We start from the raw sequence: 17,310 nt of genomic DNA, 5'->3' as shown, positions 1-17,310 counted from the left end.
AGAGGTAAATGTTTTCTCTCTGCAAATTTGGACACAGTATTATCTTTCAAAAGCTGTCTTTGCCTGAATACTTCTAGCATGGAAATCCACTATTTTCACGGTGGTGTAAATAAAATAACAGCATGAGCATGCACGTGGTGGACTTCAGGGAAGTTAGTGCTGGATTTTGAAGTATCGTTAGGTCAATGTGTTGTGTTTAGAAGTGTAACTTTCTCTTTGCTTTCAAGGCTCCTAGCAGTCTCATGGAGACCCTTGAGCAACATCTAAACTCACTGGAAGGAAAAAAACCTGGCAACAAGTAGGTATATATGTTGTACCATGTATCAAGGCATAATAGTAACAACGTGAGACTAGCTGATGTTTAGGTTTGCCTCCCCCAACCTCCTTTTGTCTCTTAGCTGAAAAATAAGCTGTGGTAAGACTAGGCTTTTCCTTTCCCTTACAAAGGTGTCTTAATGGCAACATTTTTTTTATTACTGGGGGTGGGGGGAAACAGTACCCCAAACAACTAGACACTTTCCAAAGTGAAGTAAAATTAACTATGGAAAACTCCTAGAAGGAACTGTTTTTCCTTGCTGCTAAGGCTTTTATCATCAAAATTGATTTGTTTTCTAACGGCTTTGCATCTTCTTACTAGATACTTGTCATGGCTAAGTCTAGGAAGGATTAAGCTAAACCTGTGTTTTCTCTTTTACTGTTGCTTTCCTTGCAATTTAGCGAAGGGTAAGTACATATGTTTACATATCACTTGCATGCAGACATGGTTATGTTTTTTTTAAGATGGCTTGAACAATTTGAAATAGATATCTTCTTTAAATTGTGCCTAAACTGTTGCTTGCTTTTGTATACAGTCACTAAGTTATTTTTAGTCAGTTCTGTCTTAGCGCCAGATCTTCTAATCAGTTCTACAGCTCCTCGGACTTATCCAATTCAATAACCTATAGGATGGATGCTAGTTCAATACTGGTGCAGTTTTAACTTCAACTCCTCCTTTCATCTCTTAGATCAAAGCAGCTCTAAAAATATTTAGCAGTATTTTCATACCTCATAATAATGAAAGTAAATAAATACACCGACATACATTTTAATTTACGATTAAGGTTAGTGTGATTTTCTTGCATGTGGGAGAACTTTCAGCTTGGACTTTCCAACTGTTTCCATACTTTTAAATATTACTATTTTAAAGTAACTCTGACTTTCTGTAAAAGAATAGTAGACTTTGAAAATTCGCTGACACATCCTCAGAAGACTTACGTTAGATAACTGCTTCCGTATGGGTCTTATTCTGCTGCTGTTGCATGATTTTATAATATGGTGACGTCTTGCCTCAATAACTCTTTCCTACTGGCTCCTGTAGGCCCTAATGCAAGACACTTGCATGCATCTCTGCCTTTCCTACATTTAGTCGAGCTTATTTAAGAGGCAGAATAATCCTGTGATAGCAGTTAGGTTAAAAGATTCATTTAAGCTTTGAAGTAACAATTTGCATTCCTTGTCTGAAGTGACATGTGAAAGTTTGAGAAATGGGGAGGGCATGAGATTGTAGAGATCTTCAGAAAGGTGTCATGCTTAGCTTTTGGTCTTTTTGCATGAATCTTGATGACTAGAAACATAGTTTCCAAAAGTATATTTATCTGAACCCCCACCTTTTTTTCTTCTAGATCTGGGGCTCCTTCTCCTCTGAGCAAGGTAAATACTGTCAGTTGCTGTACTAGTTAGTTCTTGTTTAGGTGGTATGCTTTAGAACATCTTAAGGGCATAAAGAGTTAAATTTCCATCTCCTAATCTGCTTTTTAGACTTTGCCACCTAGGCCCTACCTAAGTGATGAAGTTGCATCTTTAAATGGCCTTGTAAATAATGGCCCCATAAAAGCACTTTGCTGGTCTGAAGGGCCGTAGTACTTACTCCAGTGTGGGATTTGATGGTCACGCTTTGTGAAAATATAAGAAACCCATAGCTTTGTCTCAACTTTTTTTTAATCCTCATGTCAGTGAGAAACTTTCTCCGTACTATTTCTCCTCCAAATTCTTTATTCCATTTGCAGCTTTTTAGGAGGAAGTGCTAACTCTTTAAAAACCATATTTATGTGAAAAGCCAAGAAAACTTTCATCTGATATACCTAATTTCAGAATTGACCTTTATTAGTGAGACTGCTCACCTTAATCTAAAGCAAGAGTTGCCAGTGAAAATGTCTTGGTTTCAGTGTCAGATAAACTAATGAGCTTTACGGTGTTAGTAATAGTAGTTCCTGGTATCCCTGAAGCATTGCCAGGTGCCATAGTTCTGTGTCTAGTAACAGGTGTTGTGCAGAAAAAACTCAGTGAAAACTTCTGAATCTGAGGGAGATGGTTCAATGATTGATTCTAGTGAAAGCTCTTAAATTCTTTCTGAAGAGCAATTTTTTTTTTAAAAACAAATGAACAAAAAAACCTCTTATCCAATACAGTAGCAGTTGGTGAGAACTACATTATGGCTCAGAAAGTGTTCTTACAATGTTAAGTAACCCCTTTTTCCCTGGTTCACATGAAGAATTCGGACCAAACCTTAGTAAAGGCTTCAGGAGAGTCTAGAAAGTTATATCCATCTCCTGCTAGAGTTGTGATGATGGGATGGCAGTAGCAGAACTCAGAAGAAAATCCCTTCAAATTTGCCATTCTTTTTCTTTCTTGGAAGTGGTCAGAATGGCAAACAGTACTAAACGTAGGACTTGTTTCATAGGAAAAGGGTATCTCTAGCATGTGAGATGCTGTAACAAAGCTTGTGGTATCTTTCAGAATTAAATTGACACTCTTCAAGGTAACTTGAGTCTTCAAGTGCACAGAAGAGTTGCAATATACTCTCCTGGGTGTCTGTCCTTGCTATACTTAAGGTATCTTTATGCAGAATTGGAGGAGCTAATGAAGCAAAATCATAGGCTGAGCTGCCTTTATATCTTCCCAAGGACTTAACCCTTAGCACTGTTGATGGCTCTTTAAACTCTCTTCAGTCTGAAGGTTTACGTACACACTTTTAACTTGGTTTCTAACCATTTCTCTTCTCCCACCATTTCTATGGTTAGAGTACTGAGGTCCTGTTATGGATGAATAGATACTTCATTCTGTGGACAAAAAGAAGGGTCTGACAGATGTAAAACAAACCCACAAAAATACTTTGTTGCTCCCATCTTCAGGATGGTCTTAAAACTGAGAGGAGGGACTTTGCTGGGGAGCTGGCTATTTTCTTGGAACTTGCTGAGGATCCTTTGACACATAGTAACTGTTAGTTACCCTAAAGGGGATTTTAAAAGGCAGGTTAAGGCCATCCAGATCACAAGTCTGAGATAGTTGCCCAAATGTTGGGTGAGCCTTGAACCCAGAGGACTAAAGCTCACATGAGACGGGCCGCTGGTGCTCTGAATGCATGCAGTAGGATTTCCTCTTGAGCCAGGCATCACTAGGTGGAGTCACCTTGGAGTTTCTCAACTCCACCACCCTCTGAAAACTTAGCCCAGTCTTCGTTAAATTCTTTCAAAGGGGGGAACAGCTCTCAACAAGATGACCTGATGTCAGAATTGGATTTTTAAAGTATGTGAATCTCTGCTTGAGTTGTTTGTGGAGTAATGCTGGTATATTGAATGTATATTTAAAATATTTCTCCAGTCTTCTCCAGCCACAACTGTTACATCTCCTAGTTCTACTCCAGCAAAAACTATTGATACATCTCCTCCAGTTGACCTTTTTGCAACTTCATCTACAGCTGCTCCAGTCAGGTAAGTTAAAAAGCATATTTGACTTACTGAGCTTGATGTAGATGCCAAAGTCACACTTGTAACAGGAGGCTTGCCTGCAAGATTTTGCTTACTTTACAGGTAGTGTACATCAGTATTGAATGGGCTACATTATTCTACCAGTAGAGATCACAAATGAGCTGTAACAAAAAAAAACACCACAAAAAAAAAACCACCCCAAAAAACAACAACAACAACAAAACAAAAACAAAAAACAAAAATTGTGGCTACTCTGATTTGCTTTCAGTGGAGTAGTGATGTTGTACCATTCCCAACATAAACTTTTAATAGAATAGATTGAAGTAATGTGCAAATCCAAAGTAGTCTTTGCTGACCTTCAGTATTCTGTTTCTAAAACTGCTGAATTAAGATTCCTTTTTCTTGCTGTTCAAATCGGTTAATGAAGCACAAAAATAATGAACTTTTGGAGGTTAAAATAAAAAATAAACATTTAACCAATGAGAATATCTGAACCTTGCTTTCAAGTCAAAACCAGACCAAACTGCTGTTGCTTATTGTAATGAGCAGAAATGAAATAACTCTGGACATGTAAAAGCTCTGAGCTTGAACCAAAAGTCTGAAGACGTGACTAACTTCAGTTAAATGTCAGGTGAAGTACTTCACTAAAGAAAGAGCTTTTATTGTTTATTATTTAAATGTTCTACATGAACAAGACCTTGTTTCCTAAGCAAATATCTGGCTGGCTTAAGCCATAGAAGTTTTACCAACTCTCTTCTACCTAATGCCTGTTTATTGCCTGGAAATGCGTGTTTCTTGCTTTCTGACATGGCACAAAGAAATATTGAAGTAGAATGGAGCTGTTTTCAGTCGCAGCAGTTATTCGCTCTGTTCTTAGGAATCAGCTGGGATTTTGGTTTTGGGGTTTTTTGTTTGTGTTTTGTTTCGTTTTTTAGGATTGTAAAAGTCTCAGATCTGTTACAATGTCATTATCAAGTAATGGAAGTAAGTTAAGGTCCCATCCTGGGGGGTAATATGTTCTTGGCACTTAATGCAGTAGAGGTGTTTATGGCCACTGCTCTAATCCTAAGGCCTGGAAACAGTCTCTCTCAATGGTTTCATCAGTCATCCAAACTAAGGGTAATTCCTACAATCCAGTCATGATTTTTTTAACTTGATTAAAATGGACAAATTCCTCCAGTGTTTAATATCTGTCTTTCTTTCCTTGGCAGCTCTTCCAAACCATCTAGCGATCTTCTGGATCTTCAGCAAGATTTTCCCGCTACTGGACAGGCAGCTCCAGCAGCCCCTGCTGGAGCCACTTCATGGGGAGGTAGAGAAACCTCACTGTCAGCATCTCTTCTTGCAGTCTCCATCTCCTTGCCTGGCTGAACTGAAACCTGGCTCTGTCTCTGCTAGCACAGGATGTTCCCAGCTCACTCCCAGGCTTCTGCTGACCTGACAGTCAGGCATCCCTTCGCAGCAAAAGGCTACTCCTTTTTCCAGGGATATGCATAATAGTATAAGCTGCTTAAAAGGGCCTGACTGCAAAGCTGGGGGGAGCCAGGATTATGTGACTAAAAGTGAGCAGGAAGGAGATGGCTGAAGGTGAACAGGTAGGGTAGACACTTTAAAACAGAAGAACTGGAACTGCTCATGTGCTTATTGCAAGGTGAGGGCAGAAATCAACTCTTCTGTTCATAAAGCAAAGCCCACAGATCAGTAGGAGGAGGAGTAAAAAAATCTTTGAAAACAAAAAGGCATCTAAAGCCAATGGTGGCAAATTAGCTCTGCTGCAAGTGTGATAACCTCTGACAACCCTTAACATATTTTATAAAAATCTTCCTTGTCTGCTTAGAGTAATAATATGAAAATAGAAGTAGAGGGCTAACTGCTTTCAAATAGGAATACCTAACCAGCTCTGAAATCTGAGCTCTGTGGTGAGCTGAGCCTGTTGTTCAGGCAGCACCAGCAGCTGGTGATCTGAAGAGGACCGCAATAAATGTAGGCAATGTTCACTCCTGTCCTGTGAAGACAAGGAATTAGGCCAGTAAATGTGATTTAACTTACATAGTTGTAAACACACACTGGTGTAATCTTAAGAGATCTTCACTTGTGTGGCAGCTTAATGAGCTCATCAGCCTGCTCATGGCAGGGATGCTACGCTGAGTCATGCTGACTCTGCTATGCATGCTAATAATGGGTACTAGTGGCTTCTGCATTCCCTATTTCTGTTCTTAGCTTTAGTCGTTAAAGATGACATTGTATCTCAGCCACTTCATCATGAGAGGATAGCTATGGCTGTCATGTAGACCGTGTTTTGCATACTGCTATTTAATCTGTTGAATTGAATTTTTTTTTTTTCAGAAGTGTCAGTTTTATTAACTGAAATGTAATCTTACCCAGAAAGCAAGACCAAAAAGTCATCTATTCTAGGATGTTTGGGACTAATTATTCTGCAAGTTTTGGTTGCATCCTATTTGTCTTGCTTTGTCATTGCCAAGTACTGGAACACAAACTTTTGAGATGTTCGAAAGAGCTCAGGCCTCTCAGCTAACTTCTTTAAGCAGTTGCTCATTTATGCAGAGTAAATAGCCATTAATATTGTAAAATATTGATTCTCATTGCAATTGAAAGCTGATTTATTTGGTTTTTTACTTTGCTCTTTTGGACAAAGCACCTGTAGTTTGAAACTTAGGTGTTTTTATTCTCCTGAATTACTGAAAACTTTAAGATTTACTAGTAATGCACTATTCCTCTTATTCCACAATGGAAAAGGACAGCTAACTTTTTTCCTTTGGCCAGGATTATCGCTAACTTCATCAAGTATATTTCAGTCTTATCTTTCAGAATAGCATTTTGGTAACTTAGTAAGCTTCAAGTTTGTCTGTTTTACTGCTGGCAGGAGTCCAGGTATGATGACCTGTTACTGCACTGGAATCCTGCTGCTTTTTTTGCCTTTTTTTTTCTTTTTTAAACTCTTTTAAATAATTGCCAAACACCATGTCAGACATGCATAAATTGAGAACTGGAATGGCTATGTTGTAAAAGTACTGAAATTTCCATTAATGTTTCATCTGGTAATGAGAAGACCTTTGAGCCTATGTTATGCGTTGTTTTTTTTATTTACTTATTTAAACTAAGTCTACAGGATGAAGCCGGTAGTCATTATAAATTGTGTGGTCTCATAGGTACTGCAGAGCCCTCTAATTAGTGCAGGTGAGGCCACATCAGGAATATTGCATCCGGTTCTGGGCTCTCCTGTTTAAGGGAAAGGGGGTTGGCAGAGTGCTACCAGGACTCCAGAGATCTAGAGCACATCTGCAGAGAGATTGAGGGAGCTGGACCTCTGTCATCTGGGAAAGAGGAGGCTAAAGGGGACTCTTAATAGTGGCCTACAACTACTTGAAGGGGAGTTACAGAGCAGAGCCAAAATCTTCTTGGGAAGGATAGTTGATTATAATGAAGGGTAATAATTGCAGCTTCAGAGGTTGATTGGACATGAGGAAAAAATTATTTCACTTGGAGGGTAGGGCAGTACTGGAGCAAATCCCTGATGTGAGCTAGTGGACTCTCCATTCCTGGAGAACTTTTCAAGACCTGACTAGGCAAAGCCATGACTGCCCTGATCTGGTGTTGGGCATAATGTTCTGAGCAGGAGGCTAGACAAGATGACCTTCCTTCCACCCAGGACTTTTGGGAGGATGTGTAACAGTGCCTCCCTGCTACTGGCGCTTCTTTGTCATCTTCAAAACTCTTCTGGCTCACAGCAAGTTAACGTGGGGACTCATGAGAAAGATGTAGTAGGGGGAGGAGGCGGGAAGAATTGCTGCAGTTCAGAACAGGTAGGAAAATGTGAATATCAAATACTTCAAGATGCAGCGTCAAACTGGCACTTTAAATATCACATAAACCTCAGGAATACATGTCACCAACAAACAATCCTGCTTTCTCAGTCTCACTGGCAGTGTAGATTCTATGTATTCTGGCATATGCTGTATATTCAGTATAGTACACTGTATATTTAGTGGTATATACAGTACGCTATATATTGTGTTGTATACCTAGGACATTTCTGAATACAAGATACATTATCTAGCAAATGAACTATAACTTGTGAAAATCTACACTTCTGTGCTAACAGGAGGTGATCAAGGTAGGGTAATAAGTTGCCTGCAGCATATCGCAAGGGGAATAGATAAGCATTTGGCAAGCAAACTAGACTGTAGTATTACAAAAAATACAGTAAGTCAAATTCTGCATGCTCGCGAGGTTTGACTTTTGGATATAAAAGCAAATTGACTTGAATTTCTGCTCTGAACTACCTTGCAGTGTGCCTTAGAACATGGATTTGCTACTAGTTTTGTTACTTTAATATTACTACACAGTAAAGCATTAGTTTTAATCCTTCCTATATTAAGAGTAAGTGTAGATTGCCATGCTGGATAATTGTAATTTCACTGTATTGTGATCTATAACATAACTGGATAACAAAAATGCATTGAAGAGTAAGCTAGTGGAAAGTAAAAGTTTGCCAACAGTTGTTTATTTCAAGTCTAGCTGTGAGACGTCCACCTGCTGTGCGGTAATGAGATACCAGAGTGCTGCATTTTTAATATACTGTTATGCTCTTTCAGAATGGTATTTTGACTTACCTCAGCTTGTGCAGTCACTCTCAAGTAGAGCTTTCCCAAGGAACCAATTACGAAAATACCTATATGTGGTTTCTTGGTGCCTTTTAAACAACTGTTGTGAAATAAAGACAAATTTGTGAAGATTGAGCTGTGCTAGCTCCAAGCATTTTGCTTCCTACATACTGACCCATAGTAAAGCATCTGGACGCTGTGCTTGCTGTTCAGTGTGGATCAGATGAACCCATGACCCTGTTACGTGTACAATGAATCTAGGAGCGGCACTGAGCTACTGGTTAGTAAATAGGTAGTTGCTGAGCTCAGACTATTCTAACTGCAATATAAAAATGTAATAGGCCAAACTGATTAGTTTTCACCGGTTTTTATAGCTCGTAGTTGGTTTTTATGTGGGCAAAGCTTCCTCTGTTTTTGAGCTCAATCTGATCTCAGAGGACATCAAATTGTAGGAAAGTGTCATTAAAGGTGCTTCATTGGCTTCCAAAAGCAGTTGACTAAGGAACCGAAGTTGCAACAGAGCCAACCTGCTTATGCTGTCAATCATTCATACTCCTCATAGCAAGTGTTAACAGGGGTAGTTGTTTTTGCATAGTACGCTTGCTCTATCACAAGTGCAGGAAAAACTTTAAATAGGAGCTGCTCTCCTATTTCTTTTTTTTTTCTTTTTGCTAAACAGTTGTCTCAAGTACAAGAACCACAGCCTGTCTGCCCCTCAGAATATACTTGGGGCAGTAAGGACGTATTGTATCCTGAAGTAACTTAACTGTATTTGCAGGCTGCTCTCTGCTAGAGTACCCTGGCTTTAGTGCCAGTTTTGTGAAGGGTTCTAGGGCTGATGGATGGATCACAACAGCTCACTTTGGCAGAACAGTAAGCTGAATTCTGTCCACTTTTAATGACTGTAATGTTGATTTTGACTGTTTTCTGACTACTTTGGTCTAGCAAATACCTGCAACCAAGCAGAATTATCTTGAGATTCTCTTTGGTATCCGAGTATGTTCTGCTAACAGCTCACTGATTTAAATAAGCTTCATCTATGCCTGTTTACTGTATTTACATGTGAGCACTGGGGTTCATTGCGGCTCACTCTTCCCATGTATGCTTTTACTTGGTGAAAGTCTTGAATCTGTGTGCTGTTAGGCCCAGGAACCTGCATTTAAAATTTTCAGTGTTCTTGGGGCATGTTAGCTGTTCGTAAACTTCAAAGTCGTCTACCTACTTCTGGTCTTACTCTCACACTGCTAAGCCAAATGCAAGAGAGAACTAGTATAGTGGTGAACTGAGCTTCTAAAGAAGTGGTTCTTGGCTTTACCCTGGGGTAGTGAAAGGTAGGACACCTTCCTGTCAACCCTTACAGGCCACTACTTGGTTCTTTCTGTTAGAGTTTAAGAAAAGAAAACCAGATATATAAACCAGAAGTGATAAATACTACCAGTGTTTGAACATCTTCCTGATTAGATATTAAGGAACTTATCAAATATGTACTGGTGCTGTTTTGAATAGAGCTATTAAACAGAATGAGCTTTGTCATGTAACGGTAACTTCTTGAATGTTGGAAAATCCTAGACATGTCACTTAGAGAATGAACATATGGCTAATGAACATCTTCAATCTGGCAGTTCTACTAATTGGTCTGTTTCTTTATTCTGCTGTCATTTTAATGGACAATCACTAGACCTCTTGGGAGAGGGTGAGTAATATTTTTGATTTCTAAGACTTCTGAATGTTAAGACTCCTTATTAAAAACTCCAACTTTCTGGAGTTAAGTGATTGTGGTCTCTCTCCCTCTTCCCCTTACTTTTCCTGTTTGATCTTCATTATATGGTTGCATATAGATAACCTGGCTGCACTTTCCGGTGTTACCTCTGAGCCACAGATTTCAGATCCATTTGCCCCAGAGCCTAGTGCAACTACTGCTGCAACTACTGATACTACAACTACTTCAGCTGCTGCCGCTACAACTACAACTCTTACTGCTGCCACTGCTGAAGTGGATCTCTTTGGAGGTTAGTTTGGTTGCTCTGGTGCTCTATGCCAGCTCATAAGGTAGATGAAGCAATATTGAGTTCAGCTATTGTAACAAGGCCTCTAATTTAACTAGCTATACCAGAGGTGCCTGTGTGTTGGATGCTAGGTGGAACAGGAAATGTAAACTGTCCAACTACCTCTGTTTGCTGTGCTTTTAGCTAATAGACTTCTCTCATATATATGGAAATGGAAAACTGTATACACTTAGGACTGAGTTACTTTATTGTTGAACAGCTAAGAACATTAGTTTTCAGGTCCACACTGGGGTAAGCAGGTATTCTTTCCACATTATTCAGTAACTATACACTGTACTACAATTTCTGCGAAAAGCAGTTGTTCTTTCATAGTTATTGCACTGGAGAGGATGGACATGGCAGCTTCCTGCCCCTCATTACGTGTCACGCTTGATCTGTGTTGTTTCTTTTGGATCTTTCCTGTAAATATAATATTGAGCCAGCTAAAATTACTGTATTTCAGCATTCTTGAGTCTGGGTTTTATTTGACATGGTATTAACAGTAAATTAAAGTGGCAGTGAACTTGTGCTAAATGCCACCTATACAACTACGTATAAGAAACATATTCTTACAGTTTAGTTATGCTCTTTCAGTCTGTGATGTTAGCAGCTAACCTCTTGAGTAAGCATAAAGTCCCCCCTGTATGTTTGTCAGCTTTCTTGTCACTCTCATGAAGCGGGAGGTTTCTCAACAGCATGTCAGAAATTACCAGGTTTTCAACACTATACCAGCCCAGGTTAATGCAGAAATGTTCTGATTTACAAACTACTAAAATGTTTGAGATCATCTGACAACTGTGTTTTTCTAGTTGTCTCTTCTTCTGATGCATACTTCCAGCATGACAGTGGATGTCAGGAATTAGTAATAACTTACTTGCTATCAAAACTGAATTCCAGTATATTCTCTGTGGGGGTGTGTTTATCTGTTGCCTCTAGCGACAGGAGTGCTGGAGAGGTCTCCTACATAAACGATTTCACAGCAAAGGTGTTTCCTAAAGACTGGAAGTTCCCAGTTAGAAGTTTTGTTTAGGACTGACTTCAACAGGCACCTCCAAGATATCCCCAGTAAAACTGCTGAGAAGGTGTAAGAAAGGAGTACAACTGCTGCCTGGTACTTTACCCCTCCTTTTGCAAAGATGGGTAATAGTCCAAGTGCCACAGGATGAGGCAGTTCAGAAGCAATTTTAAAATAGTTGTGGGCAGCGGTTCTGGACATCACTAGGAGTAAGGGAGTCTGATGATAGTTACTCTCAGCAGCCTGTTGCGGAAGCCAAGGCCTGTGCTCATTAACACCCCTGCAGATGCATAGGGTGTGAAACTTCTGGTGTGTAGACTTTGGGGTCAAGCCAGTCTTGGATACAGCACTTTCAAATTGCATTATTAATTTAGCATAGATATATGACTTTTTAAAAAATCAAACAAAAGTTAAATGGCTAGAAATCACTGTAAACTTGCAACTGGATTAGAAAAACATCTACCCTTGCCTATTCTTCCAGTACTACAGCAGCAAGATGTACCCTTCTTTTTTTCTACCTTTTCCACTATTCTGTGCCTGGAAAAATGGCTGCTATCAAATCACGTGTCTACTTCCATGCTTATAAAGTGACAAAGAGCTGGATGCTTTTAGTTTCTAGAGATTTAACTGATCGTTAAATTACTTAGTGGCACATGTTAAGATGTGGAGTTGCCTTCATCCTCCAATGTGGAAAGGATTTTACTTTTGCAGTATCCAGGCTTTCGTGACTCAATCTCTTCTTTTAAAGAGAATGTATTTTGTTGCTGAAGTACTATAAATCTCCAGTGGATTGTATATTAGATGAATACTGACACTTTCCTAGAACACTTCACGAAGAAGCAACGTTTTATTTACAATAGCATCAAGTTTCTGGATTTGAAAACCTCTAATTCTCAAGAAGAAAAATCTCTAAACACACTCAGCAGTGAAGGTACTTTTGCAGTGCCATCAAGGCACCCACAGGCCCAACCCTTTTAAGATCCTGGAGGCCATATTTGAACTTCTGTCTCTCTATTTATGGGGTTTTTTGTTTCTGTTTTGATTTTTTTTTCCTTGAGTGCCTCTGCTGTAAGTGATGTCCAATACTAACATTCCTTGTTACTTTAAGACTATTTTACTGCAAGAAGCGGTAGTTTTTGGGCAGACGCTGTTGCTCTCTAGCTTTTGTGGTGCTAGGCATGCTGACACTTAACAAGTAGGTATTTTACCTTTGAGGTCTGCTAGAGATACAGTCTTCAGGGTCACCTTAACTTTTTGCAGCTTGCAGTTCTTAGTTGCCTTACACTGTTTTTTGCGGTAAGGTGCAGTAGGGGAAGGTACAGGAGCAGTCATGTCAGGAGAAAGAATGTAAAGAGTCTGCAGGGAGTGGCTGAGTAGAGAAGGGAAGCTGAAAGTTGCAGGAAAAAGGCAGCCAAGTTGATGGAAGAAGCAGAAGAGACTTTGCAGGAATGACTGACTGTTACTCTCTTGCACTAAATCACTGGTGCTTTAGCTGGTAGGAGCCTGCTTGCTGCCTATGACTGGGCTTTGTCTTTAAGAGGAAAGGCATGCATTATGTCTTCATCTCTAACATGGTCTTGGAAAGCAGATGAGAAATGCAGGATTGATCCAGCATAGCTTTTTTGAAGAATTCTATCTGATTAATGGGCAAGCTTTCAATTACTTCGGCCAGCTTGAAGAATTCCTTATCTTGTTTGTAAAAGAAACAAGAGGAGGCTGTTTTCAAAGTGCAGCTGGAATCTTTCCTGAGAGGGAGAAACCTAAAGGTAGAAGAAAGGCGAAATATCTTGAAATGCCATGTATCTTAATAGAATTTGGACACAGTGTTTTGGGACTAGTGATGTGCTCTTGAGTTATGTTCTGTTGTGTGATTACACTGTAAGCAGTGCAAGTAACAAATCATGGCAGACACTGTGCAAATGTCAGTTATTAGGCATTCAGATGACATGAATTGTAAGTGGGCAGAACTATGGTTTTCCCTTTAAAAAAACCTAAAGGCAAAGTGATCAAGACTTTTTGGCACTTGAGGGCTAATGAATGTCCCTTATGCTGGAACATGCTGGTATAGCAAACTAGCGCTTATTTTAAAAAAACAAATAACGACAAAAAAAATCCCATAATTCTTATGATTTCTTCCTAGCACTGAGCCTAGCGGAATATTTCTTGTTAGCTCAGGTCAGGTTCTCCATGTCAAAAAGTAATGAAGAATGACTGAAAAGGAAAAAACTGTGGAAACAGAAAAAAAATCTTTTCACCTATACACTTTAATTCTGTGATCTTTCCTATACTTGTGACTTTCCGTAGGGTTGTTTCACATGTTGCATAATACATTAAATGATTATAAGTCGGTGGTATCATCATATGTGAGTAACTTTTATCATGTATTGATGCCATGGCATCAAATAAAGCCTTAATTTATGAAATTAAACAGATCACTCTCCAGGAACACTTATTTTGCTGCAGACAAGATGTGTTGAAGCACTACTTCAGTATTTCAGAACTTTAAAATGCCCTTGTTTGCATGTCATTGCAATAAGAACTATTTTTATTTAACAAGTTAGGTGTTACGCAGTACGTAATACAAACTTATAATTCCTAATAGATGTTCCATGCAGTGTGAACTTGCAAAGGTTTCAGCGACATCTCTTTAAGCTTCCAGGCTGTCTATAAACACGAGTGAGGATCATGTGCTACTTGATTCTAGAAGTCAAAAGCTGGATTCACTTTTGAAGTAGAAGATGCACAAGTGTAAGGAAGTGGCATAAACTGAGTAAATATAGTAACTGCTTTAAAGGGAGAAGATCTCTTACAGTGCTGGATATGCAAATGTAGGGTTACTATGCCAATATGGAGAAACAATGATGCTAGATTTTTAGCAGAGGACATCTGTGCAGGTGCAGCAGAGCATTTTGAAAGGCTTCAAGGAACTTGATAAGCACTAACTTTAAAAAACAAAAACAAAACAACAACAAAAAAAACCACAAACAACAACCAAAAACCCCATCCTTGGTTTGAACTGTGAGTTGTAGGGTCACTTGTCCTGGTTCATTTGTCTCGAACTCATACAGGTTTCTTGAACTTCTCAGAGTAACTAATATTTAAAGTTATTAATGTGGCATTTTTCCTTTAGATTCCATTATGAACTTAGGTGTTTAACTCGCCTACCATTTAATCCAAGTATGATGATAAAGAAAATTATAATGCTTAGCTAGAACCTTACTCAGAAGTGGCAATAAATAATAAAGCTGGTGCCAAGCTAGCTAGTGCCAAGTTAGCTGTTCCCTTCCATCTGTGGGCTGGAAGGAATTTGTGCCCACCTGAATTTCTGTGGCTGTTGCACATGGAACTTCGATATTCTACATCTGGACAGGAATAGATATTACTCGAAGGCTGAAGTGGTCCCAACATAGAAATTGTGACTAACTCTATGCATTCTGAAATCCCACTTTATATGAAATCTGGAGTCTATCCTTTCATGCTAGGAAGTAATTATAAGTAGTGTTGACCGACTACTGTGCTGTTGGCCTACAAGCTTGTGTGGATAGAAATGTGTTCTTTTGAAAGAGTTCTTTTGGGGTGACCCTCCATCTGAAAGCTGGCCCTGTAGAGCAAAACCCCAACACACACGACCATACGCATAGCGTATTCTCAATTCAAAACTCTTCAGTCCAGTTCTGTGTTTAATTTCTTCTATGCAGTGTATGCCATTGTCTGGTATACATACAATACTGTGATGCTTGACTAATTATGATTTTTTTTTCACTTGGACAACTGCCATCCAGTTTTGTTGTTGTACCCTGTTACGTGAAAAATAGAATTATATTTGAAATGGCTTATTAGCAGGCCTCTTTTTGCTACTAATTCATTATAATTCTATTGTACAAGACTAATTGACTTTCATCTCTTCTGTTGAAGTTTCAATGCATGTTCTTTTGAGCTTTTTACATTAACTGGCACAAACTTGTTTTTAAAATGGTTGTTTTCATTTTAAAATTGACACTCAAGTTAAAGCATGTTAAACTTTTTCCTGTGTTAGTTTGACAGTGCAATTGCAGTATTCCCCAACAGAATTGTTTTGAACTGGCTAACTTTGTAGCAGTAGAAAAATGGCCTTTATGAACATCTTGAAGTATTTAATCTTAATTGCACGGTGTTTTTGTGAAGAAAATTCTTGCCTATGAGAATAGTCCAAATGGCATTGTCTATTAGGACTACTTCTTGGAATTAAGAGCTACAGATGGTGGTTTAAGCCTAGGAATAATGCTGTAAAAGTTCAGAGTTTGAAATTTAAACATACCACTTAGCAAGTGGCAAACAAAAAAAACGGTCAAAGAAAACTCATGAGCAAGTTGTTCCAAAAGCCCAAAACAGTTTTTCCTGACTTGACTGGTTTGGCCTTAGAGGTGATCCTCAAAAAAGGAGACAAACTATGGCTGGCCAGTAGTTAAGATGAACATTCTTGATCTGTCAGAAGCAAGCTGAGTAAATATAACCTATGCATCAGGTTATGGCTTCAGAAAGATCGATTGGAATACTGTTAAGAAACAAGTAAGTTCAATTTCTCAGATGTTGCATGACTGACTTGGCTCAAAAGCTAGAAATGGTAGATGCAGATCTCTGCCGATGTAGTTGGATTGTTATTTGTAACAGTGCTTAATTTTGCAAAGCACTATGCAAGTAAATTCACAGTTGCAGATTAATCACATGTATTACGGGCTTTAAGCATGCAAGTTTTTAATATCTTTATTAACACCAACTTATTGCCATACTTTTGCTCTTTCTTCGTTAGTTAATTTTGGGTAGTACATGAGCATGCTGCTCTGAACCCTTATACAATGAGAATAACGCCCCCTTTTACACTCACTGTACTTCCTGCGGGCAAGCTGAGAAGCTCCATCTTCAAACCCTGTCTAGAACCTGCTTGTGTGGGGTTGGGGGAGACAGTGTTTTGCGTTGCATGACTTGTCTTGCTGTCAGAGTTACAACATTCATGTTGTATAAGGGGATCTACCTGTGCAATTTAACTTGGTTCTTTTACTGTATTTTTCTTCTCTTTATCCTTTTTCCTTTTAATTTCTGTTCTTAAACTGCACCCAAGATGCCTTTGCAGCTTCTCCTGGGGAAGCCCCTGCAGCAGCTGAAGGGGCAGCAGCACCAGCTACCCCAACCCCTGTAGCAGCAGCTCTTGATGCATGTTCAGGAAATGGTGGGTTTTATGTCATTAGATAGTCTCTTCTTTTGCTGTTTTTTTTTTTGTTTAAACTACATGGCAGTGTGTTTTTCTGAAATTTTCATAGTGTTTGCAATTGGTCAAAACAAACCTTAGACTGAAGAGCATGCTTAACAAAACTGCCTGTTTCTGAGTCCCAGTAACTTTATGCTTATTCAGTAGTGCTAATAAATGATTCTGGCAGTGCTGAGTTTTGCTGGGTATTCTTTTGTCATATTTCCTGTCTTTTTTGGCCTTGTCAAACAGCCTTTGAAAGTTCTGCCCTTTAGTAACTAGACTGCTCAGCCTTTCAGATGGTCTTTATTTTGGAAAAACATAAATTACATGTCTGGATAAGTAGGCTAGATGTTAGAGCAACCTCCCCTGTGTGTGTGCGCGCGTGTATTTGCAGTATGTGCATTGCCTGTAGTTGCTTTGTTCTTGACTTCCTCCCTCACTGATCCTAAGTATGCATACACATGTATTTCCCCTCTCCTTTTTACAAGACCCCTTTGCCCCATCCGAAGGTAGTGCAGAGGCTGCTCCTGAGCTGGACCTGTTTGCTATGAAGCCAACAGAGACTGCTGTTCCTGTAGTTACCCCTACAACTAGTGCAGCCACTCCAGTTCCTGAAACAACTCCTCCAGCTGCTGCTGTTGCTGCTGCTGCT

The 17,310-nt window shown here is 39.3% G+C and overlaps 1 protein-coding gene across 1 annotated transcript in view; it reads left to right on the top strand.

Annotated features, from left to right (window-relative positions):
• The window catches only part of SNAP91 (synaptosomal-associated protein, 91kDa), a gene marked incomplete at its 3' end in the record, with an annotated part of 64,938 nt that overhangs the window by 31,852 nt on the left and 15,776 nt on the right, over window positions 1-17,310 (top strand). Inside the window, exons 9-17 of the mRNA XM_009578492.1 lie at window positions 228-298; window positions 718-723; window positions 1,662-1,689; window positions 3,640-3,749; window positions 4,958-5,058; window positions 10,050-10,064; window positions 10,210-10,380; window positions 16,530-16,637; window positions 17,147-17,309. Coding sequence (XP_009576787.1) covers window positions 228-298; window positions 718-723; window positions 1,662-1,689; window positions 3,640-3,749; window positions 4,958-5,058; window positions 10,050-10,064; window positions 10,210-10,380; window positions 16,530-16,637; window positions 17,147-17,309 — 773 coding nt within the window. The remainder of the gene's footprint in view (window positions 1-227; window positions 299-717; window positions 724-1,661; window positions 1,690-3,639; window positions 3,750-4,957; window positions 5,059-10,049; window positions 10,065-10,209; window positions 10,381-16,529; window positions 16,638-17,146; window position 17,310) is intronic.

Source organism: Fulmarus glacialis, unplaced genomic scaffold, assembly GCF_000690835.1.
Source record: "Fulmarus glacialis isolate BGI_N327 unplaced genomic scaffold, ASM69083v1 scaffold34045, whole genome shotgun sequence".
Lineage (NCBI taxonomy): Eukaryota > Metazoa > Chordata > Aves > Procellariiformes > Procellariidae > Fulmarus > Fulmarus glacialis.
Note: the sequence above shows the minus strand (reverse complement) of the source record. Positions and strands in the feature narration are given on the sequence as shown.